General features: G+C 40.2%; 1 protein-coding gene across 4 annotated transcripts in view; it reads left to right on the plus strand.

Annotated features, from left to right (window-relative positions):
* Epac (Exchange protein directly activated by cAMP) overlaps nt 1-19,875 on the plus strand; it is a 541,224-nt gene that overhangs the window by 356,414 nt on the left and 164,935 nt on the right. For all 4 annotated transcript variants that reach the window (XM_065217278.1, XM_065217279.1, XM_065217281.1 and 1 more), the window contains one exon: nt 16,202-16,253. In XM_065217278.1, coding sequence (XP_065073350.1) covers nt 16,202-16,253 — 52 coding nt within the window. The remainder of the gene's footprint in view (nt 1-16,201; nt 16,254-19,875) is intronic.

Genomic DNA, 19,875 nt, shown 5'->3' on the forward strand with positions numbered 1-19,875 from the left:
TTGGCTACTTCCCCTCGTGCTGGAAGTCAGCTAAAGTCATACCCATCCGGAAGCCTGGGGAGGATCCGTCATCTTCTTCAAGTTATCGACCAATCAGCCTTCTCAAAGGGTTATCAAAACTGTTCGAAAGAGCAGTCTACCGCCGGCTCCTAACATCTGCCGAAGAAAACAATTTGTTACTCGAGGAACAGTTTGGTTTTCGGAAAGGTCGTTCGACCGTCCACCACTCTGAATGGCATCACATCGGATGCTTTCAACATCGGTGCTGGGGTGCCACAAGGCCCCATTCTATTCAACCTGTTCACCTCCGATATGCCGGCTCTCCCTGATGGTGGATCGTTGTCTCTGTTCGCAGATGACACATCCATCGTCTACAAGGGTAGGGTCATCGGAGCTCTGACTGCCAAACTTCAGAGAGGCCTGGACGTCCTGTCTGGATATTTCAACAGCTGGAAGATCCGTATCAACGCGGCAAAGACCCAGGTCATCATCTTTCCACACTCTAAATCTCCCAGACTTGTTCCGTCGGAGAATAATAAGATCTGCCTGAACGGCACAGTGGTGGAATGGTCAAAAGAGGTAGTCTACCTCGGATTAACGCTAGACAGCAAGCTGATTTTCAGGAATCACATTGACAAAACCAAAACCAAGTGTAACATCTTGTTAAGATCACTGTATCCACTCATCAACAGGAAGTCTACTCTATCCCTGAAAAATAAGCTTGCTGTCTACAAACAAATCATCCGTCCCGTAATAGAATATGGGATGCCAATCTGGGATACTTCCGCCAAATGCCATCACCTTCAACTCCAAAGGATCCAGAACAAGATCCTTAACAGTCCCCCGTGGACTAAAAATTCTGAGATCCACCTCCTAGCTGGAATTCAGACATTAGAAGAACGGAGAGTTTTCATCCTGGTAAGGTTTAGATCATACGTAATCCAGCACGTTAGGTTAAGTTATACTCGTAGTTAGGTAGGTTTTCACTTTTTTCAATTCAAACAAAACACACCCCCAATAGGGGTATTCTGTAAACTAGTTGAAAAACGCAAATGTTAAATTAGAATATCAAATTAAACAAAGATGAAGAGCCAGGTAGGCTAATCCCGATTATCGAGTATCCGTTGCCGTCACCCTGTTCATTTATGTTCATGAGTTACGTTTGATATCGCAAACCTGTTCTCGAAAATGGAAACATGGTTCATGGACTGTAAAATGTCAACATTAAAATAATATTCAATATTTTAAATGAAGTCAGAAAGTAGAAGGAAAACGACGGAAAACTTGACCCACACCCCAAACTGGCAGCGCAACAAATCAACATCCCCTTCGGCTTCCATCGGAGCAGCGGGAGCAAGAACATCGGATCAGAGTTGCGACCTATCACAATCACGATCGTCAAACAGCTGATGGTAGTAACGCTTGGTACATTCCTATCAATGTGCTCGTCGAAGCTCTCTCCATAACCATCCATCAAGTTGACGAAAGAATTAAATAGCAACTGGTGAATGTCGTCTTCGGTGGTAATCCATCACCGATCTGGTCATTCGCGGCAATCACAACACTCATCTGTGCTCGTTTTGAAGCAGTTGCTGCTTTGCTTGCTTATGTGAGTGTGCTGGGGAGTGATCCCAACAGCTTCCGTTTAATGTTGCCTGCTTTGTTTGTAACTCACACACTCCGCCTGCCGAGACGAATTTAGAATGCGAAGGCATTGTTTCCATTTTCTTCTGTCGTTTCCCTTTTTCTCATGATCGTACTGCAGAAGTCTTAAATGTTTTCGTTGTGCTTTTCATCATCAGCAGCGAGTGTAACGTTTTGCTTGTGAGCAGCGACCATTACTGGTGATTGTTGTTTGCCATGGCTCTACCTCTCACTGCGTGACAAAACGTTCTGTCAGCGAAAGTCGGTTGATGCGAAGACGAGTGTCACGTGAGTTTCATGATATTTTGCATCACTGCGATCGGATGCGTTAGGCGATTCTTTTCTTCAAGGTTTAGTTTCAGTTTGGCATTGTGTTGGACCACCATTCTGATGATACGGCTCAGCTGCATTCACTAATAATGAACACACTATTCTCAACGGAAATTTGACGACCACTTAAAAAGCACAGCTGCAGCTTTGGATGTGATCTAAGTTCACGATTTCAGGAACGAAAATCACACTTATGAAATCATGGATCTTGGAATCATGATTTAATTTAGTATTTTCTGTAGCGTACCAAAATCATTGGTCACGCTGAACAGGCGTGAACTAAGTTCGTGAATTTGGGATTTATTTCATGAAAAATTATTTAGTTAAACCTACAGATTTCCATGTGTAGTTTCAAATCGTCAGCATATGTAAGCATATTGAAGCGGTTTAATAATAAAGGTCCTTAAAAGTACGCATCGTGCTCACTTAAAGCGCGGATCTATTTGCTTGTTGCTGAAGGAAGTGTACTGCTACCTAAAGATACAGCAAATTTAAACAGCACTTTTCTGTGCTCAACCTGTCAAATTTCTAACTTTTTTGACTCTTATTCCTCTTTGATCCTTGTTTGGACCCTACCCGAGGTAATCTTGGTTGGATATCCATTTGCAAAATTCATCTTAGATCCTTCGGATTCTTACAGTAATCTGCTTGGATTTCGATTTTCAGAAACTTGGTTCTGCCGCAAGCGCAAAAGAAAAGGACAATCTCTTGATTCCCCTTGTGATGAAATGCAGTTGAGCAATCAATTTGATATGCTGAAGGATGATGAGAATGATCCATCATCCAGGCAAAATTCCATTCAACTTTTCCGGCTTAGTGCCAAAAAGGAAAGATCCCCCCTATTGTTGCTTTCGATTTCCATACTCTTCGCAAGGAACTTGCGAATCGGCCATCGGGGTCAATGCCGTGTATTGCCTGGAACCTTGGACGGATTCAAACGTCTTCTCAAGTATCCTACTGAGAAGCAACACACTTTTTTCACATACGATACCACAACTGAATGTCTGTTCAAGGTTGTCTTGAAAGGTCTACCCAGTGCTGGATCAGATCAAAGACATCTAGCTCTGGATCTAGCTCTGGTGAATGATACGACACTTGAAAGATGTTCGATATCAGCGGCTACGGAACCTTTATCTATTCTCGATGCTGATCACCCTCCGTTAACAGTTGAAGTCAACGTTTCTAGAGGTTTAGATTTTGAGGAATTTCCCGAAGATCCAGGTTATGATTTTTGCAGGGCAGATTTCGAAGGAATGGTGGATGCACTTTACCATACAGACTGGGCACATTTGGACACTTCCGGAGATGTGGACGATGCTGTTGATCGCTTCACTCGGATTATGCATAACATCATTGCTGATCATGTTCCTTTGCGTAGGCCTAGCCCGAAGCCAGCTTGAGGAAATGCACCTCTGCGACATTTGAGGCAGCCGAGATCGAGAGCACTTCGGCAATACAGCAGATCTCGTTGTCCATTCGCTAAGCAGGTATTCAATCGAGCTGGTAACAGATATCGGACATACAATTGCTTCTTGTACAAACGCTACACTCTACGTATGCACGACAATCTTAGGAGAAACCCAAGGAATTTTTGGAAATTTGTCAACTCCAAGCGGAAGGATAATGGATTACCTGTTGAAATGTTTTTGGGCAATCATTTCACCAGTACCTCATCTGATAATCCAGCTCAAGTCGAAAATGCTTGCAGAGACACGTTGTGAAATTTTCAGATTTCTCTCCAACAGGTTAAATCTGCCATCGATAAATTGAAATACTCCACATCACCTAGCCATTATGATATTCCGTCATGTATATGTGATGCTATGACTAACACTCTGACTCAGCTGTTCAACATTTCATTGCGTGAGCGTAAATTTCCCTCCAGCTGGAAAACTTCCATTATGTTTCCAGTTCACAAAAAGGGCGATAAGCGTAACGTTGAGTACTATCGTGGAATAACTTCACTGTGTGCCTGTTCGAAGATTTTTGAGATCATAATCAACGACATGATGTTCACCTGCACCTGCAGAAATTATATTTCTCCAGATCAACACGGATTCTATCCCAAGAGATCGGCATCTACCAACCTCGTCCAGTTCACTTCATTTTACTTGCGTAAAATGGATCTTGGCACACAAGTTGATGCAGTGTACACCGACCTAACTTGAACGACTTGAAAGACTTGGTGTTTCTTCAAACTTAACCTGCAGATTTAGATCATATCTTACGGATCGGAAACTCAAGATTGGAAGTGAATGTTCTGCACCGTTCACCAACATATCAGGTGTGCCACAGAAGAGCAACCTGGGTCCCCTGCTGTTCTCAATTTTTATCAATGGGTTATGTAAAGCACTGCCCCCTGGCTGCCACTTATTCTATGCTGATGACGTCAAAATTGTGAAAATGTCTTCAGGACTGTGTCGCATTACAGCAATTAATAAACCGTTTCGCTGAGTGGTGCTCCAGAAAAAAGCTTACGCTAAGGATTAATAAAAGCAACGTTCCATCGAAAACAGAAGCCAATCATACATGACTACAACATCGCCCAGCAGCCTCTTGAGCGTGTTTATCAAGTACGGGATTTAGGAGTTATCCTTGATTCTGCGCTATCCTTCCGTTTACATTACAACCATATTATCTCCAGAGCTAACCGCCCAGACAACCAGAAGTCGTATAACAATGTACAGACAGTATCGTAAATTGCTACAGTTTAAGTCAAAATCGCATATTAGAATGGCATACCTCGCATTATGTTTAAGTTAAATCGTATAGAATGCAAATTTCCGACTTATATTCGATGACTCATTTTTCCGTCGTACTGTATCACAAATTCAATCGGATTACATCGTAAGACTTTTCAAAATAGATTTGTTATTAGAGATCAAATCGTATATGATGTTAAATCAACTCGTTTAAAATTAAACGAAAATATGCACGTATATGGCCTCCACTTTTGTACGTATAAGCCATTTTTTTGCATTCTATACGACTTGTTTGTTTGTATATATGTTTGTATATCACGAAAACAACTTTGAATATACGTGCATTCTGGTTGTCTGGGCGACAGCTTGAATTCATCTTCAAGATAGCCAACGAATTCCGTGACCCTCTCTGCCTTCGTTTGTTATATTGTGCTCTGGTACGGTCGATACTGGAATCAAATGCTGTAGTTTGGTGCCCGTATCAATCAACGTGGATTGCTAGGATCGAAGCGATCCAAAGGAAATTTGTAAGGTAAGCCCTTCGTGATCTTCCATGGCGAGATCCGCTCAATCTGCCAGAGTACGAAGACCGCTGTAGACTGCTGGGTATTTGTGACTAAAATCCTTTTAGGAGACATGGATTCACGTTATATTCTGACCCAGTTGAATATTTTCGCTCCAGAACGAATCCTACGCCAACGTGATTTTTTGAAGCTCGAGTCCCGCAATGCTTTATATGGTCAGCATGTTCCCATGCGTTTCATGTCAGCTAGCTTCAACCAGATGTATTTACTGTTCGACTTCAACGCTTCTGCCGCTACATTTAAGCGCCGACTCTCGGATAGACGGTAGAATAAAAAGTACACTCAACAATTTCATTATTCAATGATCGTTCGATTTGGGGAATTGGTGAGTAACTGTCCAATTTCATTAGACTGATAGAGTTATACCATAGAGGTAACTCTAAGATCACTGGGTCCCGAAGAAAATCATTATTATTTTTGGCTCACTCAGTACCAGAACAACGGTCCCAAGCAGTCCCAAGCTATTTCACTCACCCCTGCATGTTCTGCATGAATCCACACACCCCTGATGTTATCTGTCAAACTTTCATAGCGAACAAACATAGTGTAGTAATAGAATTTCAACTAGAATAGGGTACGTTAATCGTTTGCTTGGGACCAATAGGTTACTAAAGTGGTGAGCCAATTTAAAATCGTTAGTTTCGTATTGATTGTTGGTTATACTACTTGATATTTTTTTTGTTCCCGGTTTGTATCATCTTCTCGACGAGCTCTTCACCGAGCATCCGAAAACTCTATGGACAAGGATGATTACTTTTTATGCTACTGACTACTGATTGTACTCTTATGCTCATTTTTGTTCTGTTCTATGTATTATTTGTACGCGAGATGAAAAGATATGGGGATTTTGCGCCTGCATCGGCTAATTTTTGTAGCCGAGTCATTCAAGCTTTTACCCATCAAACTTCATTACTTGTTCAAATTGTGGTGAAAACCACAAATCCAATTTTTGGGAATGTAAGACCCGCAAAGCGATCCTTAATCTCGTTCTAAGTGGCAGGTAGGAAACGCTACACGTTCCAGACCAGGAAAGAATTCCTCTGCTGTTAACAACGGTAGGTACAAATATCACGCCTGCTTCAAATTTTTCATCTGTACATACTCCCCTCGCTGCTAACAATGTTCAGCGAGTTAATGGAGCTACCTATGCTGCTATTGCAGCGGGTCGAAATCAAAATACTAACCAACGTAATTCTAACGGAAATTTTGACAATTTTGACTAAGGAAGCATTACTGCCCCTAAAATGGAATTTTTACAGAAATCATTAATTGACATGATTTCTGATATGCTTAAATCTAACTCCATGTTTGATGCTATTCAAACTGGAGTAAAATTTGCGAACAATATCGTCATGGCTTTGAAATTTAGTAATGGATTTTAAACCATTAAATATTTTAAATTGGAATGCTCGATCTCTTAAAGATAATGAAGACGAGCTATTTAACTTTTTGAGAGTTCATAACGTGCACATTGCCGTTATAACTGAAACGTTTCTTAAGCCTGACCATAAGGTTAAAAGGAACGCAAATTATTTTATTTATCAAAATGATCGTCTTAAGGTTCAATTTACTTTGATGGTTTTTGGAAAATTTCAAAAGCAGTTTTTTCCGACGCCTTATTTCAGATTGCAAAAAGCTCGCACTATTCGATCCCTTTTGATATTCTACACAAAATGACGCGAGATTTTTGCAATCTAAAATAATGCGTCGAATAAAACTGCATTTGAATTTTTAAAAAATGCATCAAAGTAAATTGAACCTTAATGAAGCCGGAGGTGGCGTTGCCATCATTGTTCATAGACGAATCAAACATAAAATTCTTTCTTCATTTGAAACCAAAGTTTTTGAAACTTTGGGTGTTTCTATTGAAACAAAATTTGGACAACTTACGTTTATAGCTGCCTATTTGCCATTCCAATGCGTAGGTCAGCAAACAAATTTCGTCAAAGGTGACCTACAGAATCTTACCCGTAATCTAAATTCTTCATAATTGGTGATTTTAATGCAAAACACTGCTTTGGAATAATGCTCAAAGCAATTCCAATGGTAATATTCTGTTTGATGATAATTCTGCAGGTTACTAGCTTATTCGATATCCAAACAGCCCAACATGCTTTTCTTCAGCAAGAAATCCCTCCCTGATTCATGTCAACTTTGAAGCCAATTGGTTACCCATGCTGACCTCGGTTCTCATCACCAGTCATCACCATTCCAGTAATTTTTGAAATATCCCAAGAAATAATTTGTAATCCCAACAGCTCTACTTTCAATTACCATAGAGCTAATTGGCAGCAATAACGCAAATTTATGGAAATTTCATCCAAAAATTCCTTTGCAAACCAAAGATGAAATTAATTATGTTCTTGAACCTCTGACTACTTCTACAGTTGAAGCAAGAGCTGCTTCAGTACCAAAATACGTGGTTAAATTCGATTCAATTATAATAGATGACGATCTTCAGCTCTTGATCCGTCTGAAAAATGTCCGTAGGAGGCATTATCAAAGAACACTGGCGGGATTTACAGAAACAAATTAACAAGCGATTCTCTGCCCTGAGGAACAAAACTTTTGAAAATAATATTTCTAAATGAGACCCGAGTTCCAAGCCCTTTTAAAAGCTCGCAAATTTTTTTTAAAAAAAACCTCAAAGCCTATTTCAGCGTTTAAAGATGGTAGAAAAATTTTGATCACAAATTTGGAAAAAGCTCACATATTTGCTAAGCAATTCGAGAGTTCCCATAATTTCAGTTTGGGCCTTACTAGTCCTATTGAGAATCGGATTGCTAGGGATTATCTTTATATTTTCTCTCGGTAAAATATTTTTGATGATTCCTGGTCGAATGAAGATCTAGAACTCAACAGTTTCAAAATATGAAAGCTCCAGGTGACGATGGAATTTTCTAAATCCTCATCAAAAAACTCCTCTGTACCTTGTCTTTCTTTGTAAAATTATTCCTCAGATGCTTCGATTTGGCATACTTTCCTGATAAATGAGAAAATGAAAAAGTTGTTCCAATTTTGAAGCCGGATAAAAATCTAGCTGAAGTTTTTAGCTACCGTCCAATAAGTTTGCTTTCTTCAATAAGTAAACTTGTTGAAAAGATAATTTTAAATAGAATGATGCAAATACAAACTCAATTTTTGCAGATAAGCAGTTTGGATTTCGCCATGGGCATTCAACTACTTATCAACTCTTAAGAGCTACCAATTTAATTCGTTCAAACAAATCTGAAGGCTACTCAGCAGGAGTTGCTCTTCTAGACATAGAAAAAGCATTCGACAGTGTTTGGCATGAAGGTTTGATTGCTTAATTGAAAATGTTTAATTTTTCATTTCTCCATATTATGAAATAAGTTCAAAATTATTTGACTGACAGAACTCTGCAGGTATCAAAATTCCAAATCTGATCGACTACCTGTTAAGGCAGGAGTTCTTCAGGGTAGCATTCTTGGGCCTATATTGTATAACATTTTCACTTCGGACCTTCCTGATTTGCCTCAGGGTTGCCACAAATCTTTGTTCGCTGATGACACAGGAATTTCCGCTAAAGGAAGAAGTCTTCGTGTTATTTGCAGCAGACTGCAGACAAGTTTAGATATTTTCTCTTCTTATATACAAAAACGGAAGATTTCTCCCAACGCTTCCAAAACTCAACTTATAATATTTCCACATAAGTCTAGATCTTCCTTTTTGAAACCTAGTGGTAGTCACATAGTCACTATTAACGGAGTTCCAATTTCCTGGTGAAGTCATGTGAAATATCTTGGATTAGTACTTGATCAAAAATTAACTTTTAAAGATCACATTGAGGGCATTCAAGCCAAATGTAACACATATATTAAAATGTTTGTATCCTCTTATAAACAGGAGAGCCAAACTTTGCCTGACGAATAAACTTCTAATATTTTTGCAAGTTTTCAGACTGGTTATGCTTTAGTCGTACAGACTGAATAACTTATAATTAAACATAAACCTTATCTCTAATCCTATTACTAAACACATTTTTAGACAAATTCAAATCGAACTCATCGCTAACGTCTTTGAATGCTCGAAAACACGAGTCGAATGGATTATTATGGCCGTAGTTTGTCCTATGATTAGGAACCGCTAGGAGTGGCGAGTGGCGGAAGCGTCTGGGTGGAGCATTCAGTGGAATCTGTTCGAGAAGTGCAGGACAATCGATGGATCCTTTGATGAGGTCAAAGACAAACTAGCGTTGCATGTTGACTCGCCTGGCAGAAAGAGGTTCGAGTTTAATCAGCTGGCATCGATCGACATAGGGAGGAAGATTTTCTGGATCGTTCCAAGGAAGTTGACGAAGAGCGAATCTTATGAACCTTTTCTGCACACGTTCGATCGTCAGAGTCTGTGTTACGTAATACGGCGACCAAACTGGTGCAGCGTACTCCAGGATACTGCGCACCAACGAACAGTAGAGTGTTTTTTAGAGCTTATACATCGGTGAAGTCAGAAGCGTGTCGATGGATGAATTTTAATACCGAAAATGCTTTGGCTGATATAATCCCTACATGATCGTTAAACCTCAGCTTTGCATCGATGGTGACTCCCAGATCGCAGATCGAATTTACCCGTTCGAGTGTCTCTGCGTCCATATAGTACTGATGGTGAGTTTGACCGATACAGCGAGTGAAAGATATTATCTTGCACTTATTGCTGTTAACGCGCATGCCGTTGTCACCGCACCAGATAAGCATGACGTTTATATCCTCCTGCAAAACGTCACAGTCTAAAGACGAGGCAATGATGCGATACACTTTGAGATCATCGGCAAAGGAAAGTTTGAATGATGAAAGTAGTATGCACAGGTCGTTAATAAAAATGTTGAAGGTTAGAGGACCGAGAACGCTACCTTGCGGTACACCAGACATCATGTTGAATGAATGGGATCGTGCAGAGTTAACAACCACATAAGCATTTCGTTTCCATAAGTACGACAAAAGCCACTCGGTTATCCAATCGGGGAATCCTATGTGCCTCATTTTATCAGTGACTAAAATGTGTGGTACAGTATCGAACGCTTTAGCAAAATCAATATACACCGCGTTTGCTTGCATTCTTTGTTCAATTTCACGAGACAGTTTCGTGACGTAACACATCAGATTTGTTGTTGTAGACCGATATTTCATGAACCCGTGCTGGCTCTCCGAGATAATCGGGGAAGAAGCATTATACAAGACCTTGTGGGCCAACTTTTCCAAAACCTTGCTTAGGCAGCAAAGTTTAGACACCCCACGATAATTATCCACGCGATTACAGCTGCCAGATTTATGGATTGGTACTATCGATGCCGTTTTCCACGCAGTTGGAAAAGTCCTGTCCTGCAGCGAACGGTTGAACAATCGAGCGATTGGAGATGTTAAGTGTGGACGAAAATTTTTTCAATAACAGTGGAGGAATGCCGTCTGTCCCAGGCCCTTTGTTCGTTTCTACAACTTCAAGAGATTTTTCGTATTTCCTCTGAAGAAAACTGGAGAACAGGAAGCGTGATGTTATGTGTAGTAATATGGGCAAAGCTGTCATGTCGAAGTACAGGTGACACATTAGTGAACACACTCTCGAAGAACGTCGCAAACAGGTCAGCAGCTTCAGCGTTGGTGCAAGCATGAGTTCCGTCGTAATGAACGTTACATGGAATCTGGGTGGAAGATTTCTGTTTCCTAACAGAATCCCAGAAAGAAGCAGGGTTTTGTTTCACACAAGATTTAATTCCCGATAGGGGAAATGACGGCTTCGGCATGACAGACTATTTTCGGCAACACAAATTGAAACACTATTTTCACTGGATTTTCTTACGAAAACACTTCGCTGAATGCATGCAAACGATTCTTTATGCTTTCAGCTTCACTTTGACTATATTTTTACCACTGAGAAAAAGCAATCTAGCAAGGTTTTCTTGAAATGCAACACAGGCACTACAAATTGTAGCTGATTTCGGGTTGCCGATAATAGAACAGCAGATTTACATGCAGTTCAAATGGAACGGCTGCCGAAGAAAAACTGGTTGCCGACAATACTCGCTCTCACTAGAGAAGATTGGAGCTTTGTAAAAGCGTTTCAAAACAGTTTTTGACAATTCTTTCGACTGAAATTGTTAGAGCAGCTGGCAGCCAAAGATTGTAAACAAACCAATACTGCATATGTGTGCGTTCCTTAGATAAAAAGGCTATAGAAAGAAGGTCGCTGCTTAGGTTGCCGAGAATACGTAAATTCCCCAACATAGTTTCTATATGACGAAAAAAGAAGTTCCTTGTACGACGTTTCCACTTTGCAGAGGTTAACTTTGTCGCTATCAGTCCTTGTTAAGAAGAACCGTTTGCGTGATTTCCTGAGATTATTCCGGAGATGTCTCAGCTCGGTAGTCCACCATGGTTTGCTGAAAACTGAGGTAATGGGTCGCCTTTTCCGAGGTACAAGTTCGTAAAATTTTTCATAAAAAAAAACTGCAAGTATTTCGTCCACTGTTCTGTTCTGCAGTAGAAGATCCCAGTCGATACCAGCATAGGAGATCGTAGTCGCATGTTTCAATCGAAATTGAAACTCTCGTCTTGGTCGTCCATTGCAGCCAGATCGTCGCTGCTCTCGTCGAGTAGGTAAATGAATGGCTCGTGATGATTGTCAACGGGTAACAGTGGAGTAGAGGGTGCGGCGATGACGTCTAGATGCACGAACACGAGATCGAGAAGTCTACCGTTCATGTTGACGAAACTGTTTATCTGCTGGAAGCCGTTAACAAACATATTTTCGATGAGGAATTGTTCGTGTTCCGAAGAAACGTTTGAGGGAATGATACCATTTATATCACCATCCAAATGCCAGCGCAAATTCGATAGGTTAAAGTCACCCAGTGATAGAATAATGTCCCCTTCTGAAGAACGGATTGACATATGCTGAACTGCTTTTGCATGAGCTGAATATAAGTCGGAGTATGAATTCGGCGGAAGGTAAATGGTGACGATGTAAAGCGAACGATGCCCCAACCTTACGCAAACTGCCACTTGTTCCAGTTGGTCGCAGTTCGGCAAAGTGACAGGTTCACAAACGATGTTGTTTTTGACCGTGACGAGCACTCCTCCGCCACGCGAGTACTGATTGGTCAATTCACTGCGGTCACATCTGAATAAGGTGTAATCCGAAGAGATTTCAGCGCTGCCGATGTCTTCTCGTAGCCAAGTCTCTGTGAAAACTAGCACGTCATAATCACAGCCAGACAGTAGTAAGCGTAGCTGAACAATTTTGGTCCGTAATGCTGTGCCAATATGATCTAGTTGTTGCACTACCAGGAAAAAAGCACTTCAAAGGATTCAGACCAAGGTTCTGAAGATGATTTTGAAGTTGCCTCTTTGGTATAGCACTACCGAGATGTCCAACAAAATAATGCATAATTTCAGGCAAAAGTCATTTTAATCCTCAATTGCAACGATTAACCCTTTAAACTTAGATAAGATTTGGTTTTCGGTTTTAGCTTTAAGATGGCAATTGTTATACTAACTTGCAGGTATAGAAAACCTGTTTCAAATACTGAATTGCCAAGGCAGGGACAATGTAAAAACACTTAGATATATATCACAACAATTAAGGCTGGTAAGTTACTGTAGTAGCTGGAGAACCTAGGTTAAATTAAATGTAATTTATTTTGAATATGAAACAAATAAAGAGTTACAAAAAAGCACCAGTTTGTTAAACAGAATCTACACAAGCAACAGATTTCCCACATTTTTTTACAGTAATTGAATCAAATATTTTCTGGTGGGTGTATTTGCTTTGATGATTATGTTCTTACAAGTTATACATTTAATTTGCCACCAGTGCTCAATCATTGTCTGCACTATTTGAGTCGCTCGTCATTTTGTCTTCATTCATGTTGCCCCTCGTGCCAATCTCATACTGAAACCGTACTCTACAGCATCCCCCGCTGTGTACCCCTGTCTACACAAACATGCCTCACCTCATATTTTTAGAACTCTATAGACAATGCTCTCGAAAGTTCCTGTAGACGAAAACAAAAGTCTCAGACGACAGTTTGTAAGGGCAGCCAAAGAAAACAACCAATCCTATCCACTTGAGCTACTCTGTCTACCTACATTGGGACTCTTGAGCAGTTCCACACCAAATGACGAATCGACCTGACGCGACCTTCTTCGATATGCACGAAACTTTGCATAATTATGAAGAGCTTTTCGAGTGTGTTGATTTATTTCCTTTTAATTCCGATAAAATTGCTTATGTTTTGACAGATACACGTATTTCGTCTACTACTTGCAGACTTCATCAGTGCCAAGTACACATCACCACTTATGTTGAGTACTTGGCACTGATTAAGTCTGCAAGTAGTAGACGAAATACGTGTATCTGTCAAAACATAAGCAATTTTATCGGAAACAAAAGGAAATAAATCAACACATTCAAAAAGCTCACATAAATATTTAAAAATTATTATAATTTCCCTAATATCCTCAATGATATGCCCTTAATATAAGCTTTTTAATTTTTTTTTTAAATAACATAATTATTACTTAAATAATTACTCATAAAATAACATAAAATAAACATTTTTTTTTTATTTTGTATATAACATTTGACCCCCAAAATATTCACTTCATTCTTGATCAAAACTTTTATAAGAATGTATTCCTAAAATTAATGGTTGTTTAATTACACCCATTGAAGAAATTACAGGTATAAATCATATACCTCCAGAAAAAAAGTAAAATTATGAAATACTAATGATTTATAAATAAAAAGGGAAAATGTCTCTAATGTTGGCCTATGGATCTATGATTGGGCCCATCGCTAAAAATCTGCTATTTATCAATTTTATCTAGATGAACGCGTTATTGGGACGTTACTTATGGATATTTTTCGTTGCTATTGAAAATTTAGTCTATTGCTGAATTTATGTATGGGCCCACATTAGGGACACTTAGGCTGACATTACCTGCATTTCCCCTAATTTTACATTTCTAATTGAGTAACCTATTATCAACCGGTGGAAACTAACGATTTAAAATTAGCTCACTACTTGACTAGCGTATTAGTCCCAAGCAAATCGATTAACGTACCCCATTCTAGTTGAAATTCTAGTACTACTGTAAATTACTGTTAAAAAAATGGTTGTCCTTAAGCCGTGAGTATTCGGTCCCCGTTCTACTAGCTTAAGTCATAAGAAATAATGCTATCATACATTGAATTACGGCTCCGTAAAGCTAACCCAATTGAGCCTTTACAAATAGATGAAGTTACAAAAAAAAACTTTCTCTAAAAATTGGTTAAACAAAACTATCAAAAATTTGCCCAAAAGATGTTCTTTTATGACTTTTGTTAATTTTTAAGTATCCGACTTAAGAATTTCACTAAAGATATCATTTTTCATAAGCATTGAAATGAAAAACATTCAACAAACGTTGAAGAATGTAATTTTTTGCTACATAAGTTTTAAACACTGCTTTTGATTTTTTACCAAAAATTACTGGAAATGTATTTTCTTGTATATTTAAACTGAGAAGGAATGTACAACTTTGTATCAAACGTCATTTTGATTGAAAGTGACGTTTTCGCGCTATGATTTGCTGAACAATACTCCATATTGAATTGTTTTGTGAGATTCAAAATGGTCGAATTTTGTCTCAAAAGTGAATGATTGCCAATAACAAACCATTATGCAAACTTTCATGTAAATCGGAGAATGTCGAGTCTGAAGTACGATTTTCGTTCTGCCATTTGGCCTGGAAGTGCTCTCTTCGCTTTCCATTCGTATTCGCATTTCCAACTCTTGAGTGAGCTGCTGCAAGCTGATGGGTATACGACACTTTTCCGACCAAGATGGGTGCCACGAACGGTAGCCCGGTACGGCAAGCAATCGATCTCCGTCCGCTACGTGACCCGAGGGCGTTTTGAGTGCGAAATGAATTCCTACTCCTTGGGGATGTACAAGCAGAAGCAGGGATTTGCTTTCAATGCACACACCCACGCACACAATAGGACAAATCATTCCTTGCTGTCTGCAGGGAATTGTCTTTAGTGAGTGATATGTTTCACTGTGAGTATAATACTCTGTCCATGGAAAATGTTGTTCTTCGACAAAATGTAATCAAAACTTTCTACAGTGCCCTATCCCAACCATTTGACGTTGACAGCCGTGTGTCGAGTCCGTTGAGAGTGAGAACAACCCCCTTCCGCATCCACTGTCACTATTTAGTCGAGGAAGCTGTACTACATATTCATATGGTCCTGTCGCCTTTGGCCATACAAATCACGTATTTGAAATCGATTTCGTTTCGTTCTGCCTGGGATTTATCCATCGCAGACACTGGAGTAGGACACCTCTTCATGGAAAGATGTATTGGCACCTGCCTGGAATGAGAAGGGTGCAATGCATTCAATGTGTTTGATCAAGCATTTGGCTGGCACCACAAATGCGACTTCTGAGCACTGAGTGCTCGTGCAGCTGACAGAGTGCGGCAACATGTGCCCATAATCAGTTGGCTACAGTTCACGTATTGTTTGCGAAATCCAATTGGAATGTTTTTCCAGGGAATTAAAATCAATTTACGGGTGTAAAACAAGATTAAACGAACATTTAATGACCCCCAAAAGGATAACTTTTCGATTCGATTCACCTGTCATGGAAATGCGAGCGGCATCGGTGCATGCGTAAGATTGAAAAACGAACATGACACATTGCCGTAATCGCATACATGTGCCAAACAAGCGCATTGCCGGCCGAACTGCTTTCGTTTCATAATTAATGGCAATCTCTGCGAATTGGGTAATGTGTACATTACTGAGCACCCGCACACCATCCCTTATCAAAGCTTCCGTTAATTTATGATGACAGGGAAAGTTACTTTCGGATTGCCAAATGCCAAGCCATGTCACCAGTGCAATATTAATAATTCATTTCATTTTCATGTTTCGTTGCAGAAAAATAAGGAATTAATGAACGACATAATCTCCAACTGTAAATTAAAAAATGGTGAGTACTCATTAAATGATCGGTAGCTTACAGGGGCTTGATTATCAATTATTGTACAGAGGATAATTTTTAATTATGATTATCGGTATAAAGTAACAATCGACTGACATTGATGAAATTATCCCCCATCATGCTGATTTGTGACGGTATTTTGTTTTTGTCAGTTTTATCTTGAATTTCTGGTGAAAAGGGTTCTTTTTTTAGATTATTAGAGGCAATGGTTTATTTTTTTACTTTGTAGTCGCCAACATTAAGTATCTGACAAATGATCTGTCTAATACGTTTATTTTTTTAATTATAGTCGCTTTAGCACCCTTGGGTCATTCGTTACTAGTGCGGGGACGAGTTTGATGATAACCGATACGACAGAGTCGTCCTCTCTGTTTAATATGGAAGAGCTGTTAAATTAAAATAAGTAGTCCAAAGTTTATAATAATCTATAAACATACGAAAAATTGGTAACAACTCCATATAATTATCTGTTTTGGGAAAAGTATAGAAAGTGAAAGAATTAAATCTTAAAAACGATTATTTGATCTCATTTCACCATGAAATATTTAAATATTTAGTACAATCCCAACGAACAATATAAGCTGCAAAACAGCTTTAAGTTTGGAACGGTCAAAATTGGTCAACTTCAAATTGGTGTATTTCTGTTGAAAATGCATAAAAAACCTGAAATGCTGCATTTGGAAGTTGTGTGTTTATACAATAGTTGCTATGATGAGTTTTCACCGTTTGCTCTCCAGTTTTCAAAATGACGCAGCGAAGAGGAGCAGCGTGTCAAAATTTTGCTCGCGCAGCAAGAGAATCCGACGTTCTCACAAGCCAACTTGGCAAAATTGCTGAATGTGGCCAAATCGACCGTGACAAACGTTTTAAAAGTGTTCGGGGAGCGTATGTCGTCCGCCAGGAAACCTGGAAGCGGCAGCAATCGTAATCCGGACATGGCAGCGACGACAAAGAATGTGGTGGTGAAATATAAGCGAAATCCTAGCCTCTCCATCCAGGACGTCGCTGGCAAGCTCAATGTCTCCCATACTACGTCGACATACATACGGCCAAGAAACTAGCCGGGTTGTCGACGTTCAAGAAGGTGAAGGTGGCGAACCGAAATTACAAACTAAACACGTCGGCCAAGCTGCGGTCCCGAAAGCTGTATACGAATCTGTTCTGGTCGGACTTGGCGAGCTGCCATTATGGGAAAAAGGCAATCGAGTGGTACGATGCGAACAACGTGGTTGTGGTACTCAAAGACCAAAACCCTCCCAACGGCCCAGAACTCCGCCCTATCGAACGGTATTGGGCCTTGGTCAAACGAAATCTAAAAAAAAAAACTAATACATCCATGGAAAACGAGCAGCAGTTTAATTCCAACTGGCGTTCGGCAGTGAATAAGGTCGATGAGACCACTGTGCAAAATTTAATGGATTGAGTTAAGCGGAAGGCACGGCAGTTCAGATTTGGCAAACCAAAAGAATAAACGAACATTTTTTCCTTTACATATATGAATTGAACTACCAGAAGAAAAATAAGAAGAAGTTTGTGATATGAATTTTAACTGAAAGAAACAATTTTTTTGTCGACCAATTTTTGCGCGTTCCAGGTTTACACACTAGGATTATTTCACAGAACTCTGTAAAATTTTACCATAATCTCAACACCGAACGTTTGGTAAACAGTTCGGTGGTTTTTCACAATTTTCCTGTAATTTGACTTTGAAGATTTTCAAATTTGATCATGATTTCAATTTGACGAGAAGTATTGTGAGCATCTGACTGGTTTCTAAAATTACAAAAGAAATTTAAGACAGTTTAATTAACTTCAGGGAAATTTTTGATACTTTCAAGTAGATCTAAAGAACTCCAGGAAAATTTTCCCGAAAATTTATCTGGAGTCCTCCTCATCGTTTTTTTTTTTAATTCTTCCGAAATTCCCATTGAATTATTCTAGAAATTACATAAATTTTCTGTAATTCTCATCAGAAATCACTTTGAACGCTTCTTTGAATACTCTTAAAATTTCACCGGAATATCTTTGGAATACTTCTCCGAATTCCTTTGAAATACTCCTCCAAACATTGGACCTGTAATTCGAATTAAAATTTCTATAAATATTCCTCTGAATTATCTTGAGATTCTTCTCAATAGGTAACCTTTTGAAAAAATTCTTAGAAATTTCATTGAATTCATTTCAAAATTCCCTCTTAAATTCACTCCTTCCTTTGTAATTCTACTTATAATAATATAATAATCAGCGGACGGACCAATCAGGTTAAGGCCTTGTTGTCCTCTGCTGTCCGAAGAAGTCGTCTCCACTCTACTCGATCCATGACCACAGTTCGCCAGCCTCGTAGTCTGCGAAGGGTCTGCAGGTCACCTTCTACTTGGTCGATCCACCTTGCCCGCTGCGCGCCTCTTCTTCTTGTTCCTGTTGGGTCGCTTTCCAGAACCATTTTCACTGGGTCGTCGTGCGGCATTCTTACGACGTGCCCAGCCCACCATAGACGCCCAATTTTTGCAATGTGGACGATGGATGGTTCTCCCAGCAGCTGGCGCAATTCGTGGTTCATTCGCCTCCTCCACGTTCCGTTATCCATCTGCACTCCACCGTAGATGGTACGCAACACCTTCCGTTCGAAAACACCACGTGGTCCTCCACGAGCATAGTCCAGGTCTCGTGGCCTTAGAGGACCACCGGTCTAATCAGCGTTTTGTAGACAGTCAACTTCGTGTGGCGGTGAATTTTATTCGACCGGAGCGTCCTCCGGAGTCCAAAGTAGGCACGATTCCCTGCCATAATGCGTCTTTGAATTTCTCTGCTGGTATCATTTTCGGCGGTCACCAGTGAGCCCAAATACACGAACTCATCGACCACCTCGACATTCGTCACCGTCAATCTGAACTCGGGGTGGGAGGCTAACATTGTCTTCCCTAGAACCTCTTCCTTTCATGTATTTTGTCTTTGATGCGTTGATGGCAAGTCCAACCCGCCTAGCTTCAGCCTTCAGTTTAATGTACGTTTCCGCCATCGTCTCAAAGTTCCGTGTCATGATGTCAATGTCATCAGCGAAGCCAACAAGCTGGATGGACTTCCTGAAGATCGTGCCACTCGTGTCTATCAAAGCTCTTCTAACGCGATGTTGAACAGCAGACACGAAAGTCCATCACCTTGCCGTAACCCCCTTCGAGATTCAAAGGGACTCGAGAGTGTCCCGATACTCAAACAACGCACATCACTCGATCCAATCCGTACTCGTGCATAATCTGCCATAGCTGATCTCGATCGATTGTGTCATATGCGGATTTAAAATCGATGAACAAATGATGTGTGGGCACGTTGTATTCGCGGCATTTCTGCAAAACCTGCCGAATCGCGAAAATTTGGTCCGTGGTAGCGCGGGCACCCATGAATCCCGCCTGGTATTGCCCCACGAACTCTCTTGCAAATGGTGACAGACGGTGGCATAGAATTTGGGAGAGTACCTTGTAGGCGGCGCTCAGCAGTGTGATCGCGCGGTAGTTGCAGCAATCCAGCTTGTCGCCCGTTTTGTAGATTGGGCATACGACACCTTCCATCCACTCCTCCGGTAATATCCCCTCCTCCCAAATCTTGGCAATTA

This window comes from Ochlerotatus camptorhynchus, unplaced genomic scaffold, assembly GCF_037179485.1.
Source record: "Ochlerotatus camptorhynchus isolate MF236.1 unplaced genomic scaffold, CSIRO-AGI_Acam_v1.1 ptg000071l, whole genome shotgun sequence".
NCBI lineage: Eukaryota > Metazoa > Arthropoda > Insecta > Diptera > Culicidae > Ochlerotatus > Ochlerotatus camptorhynchus.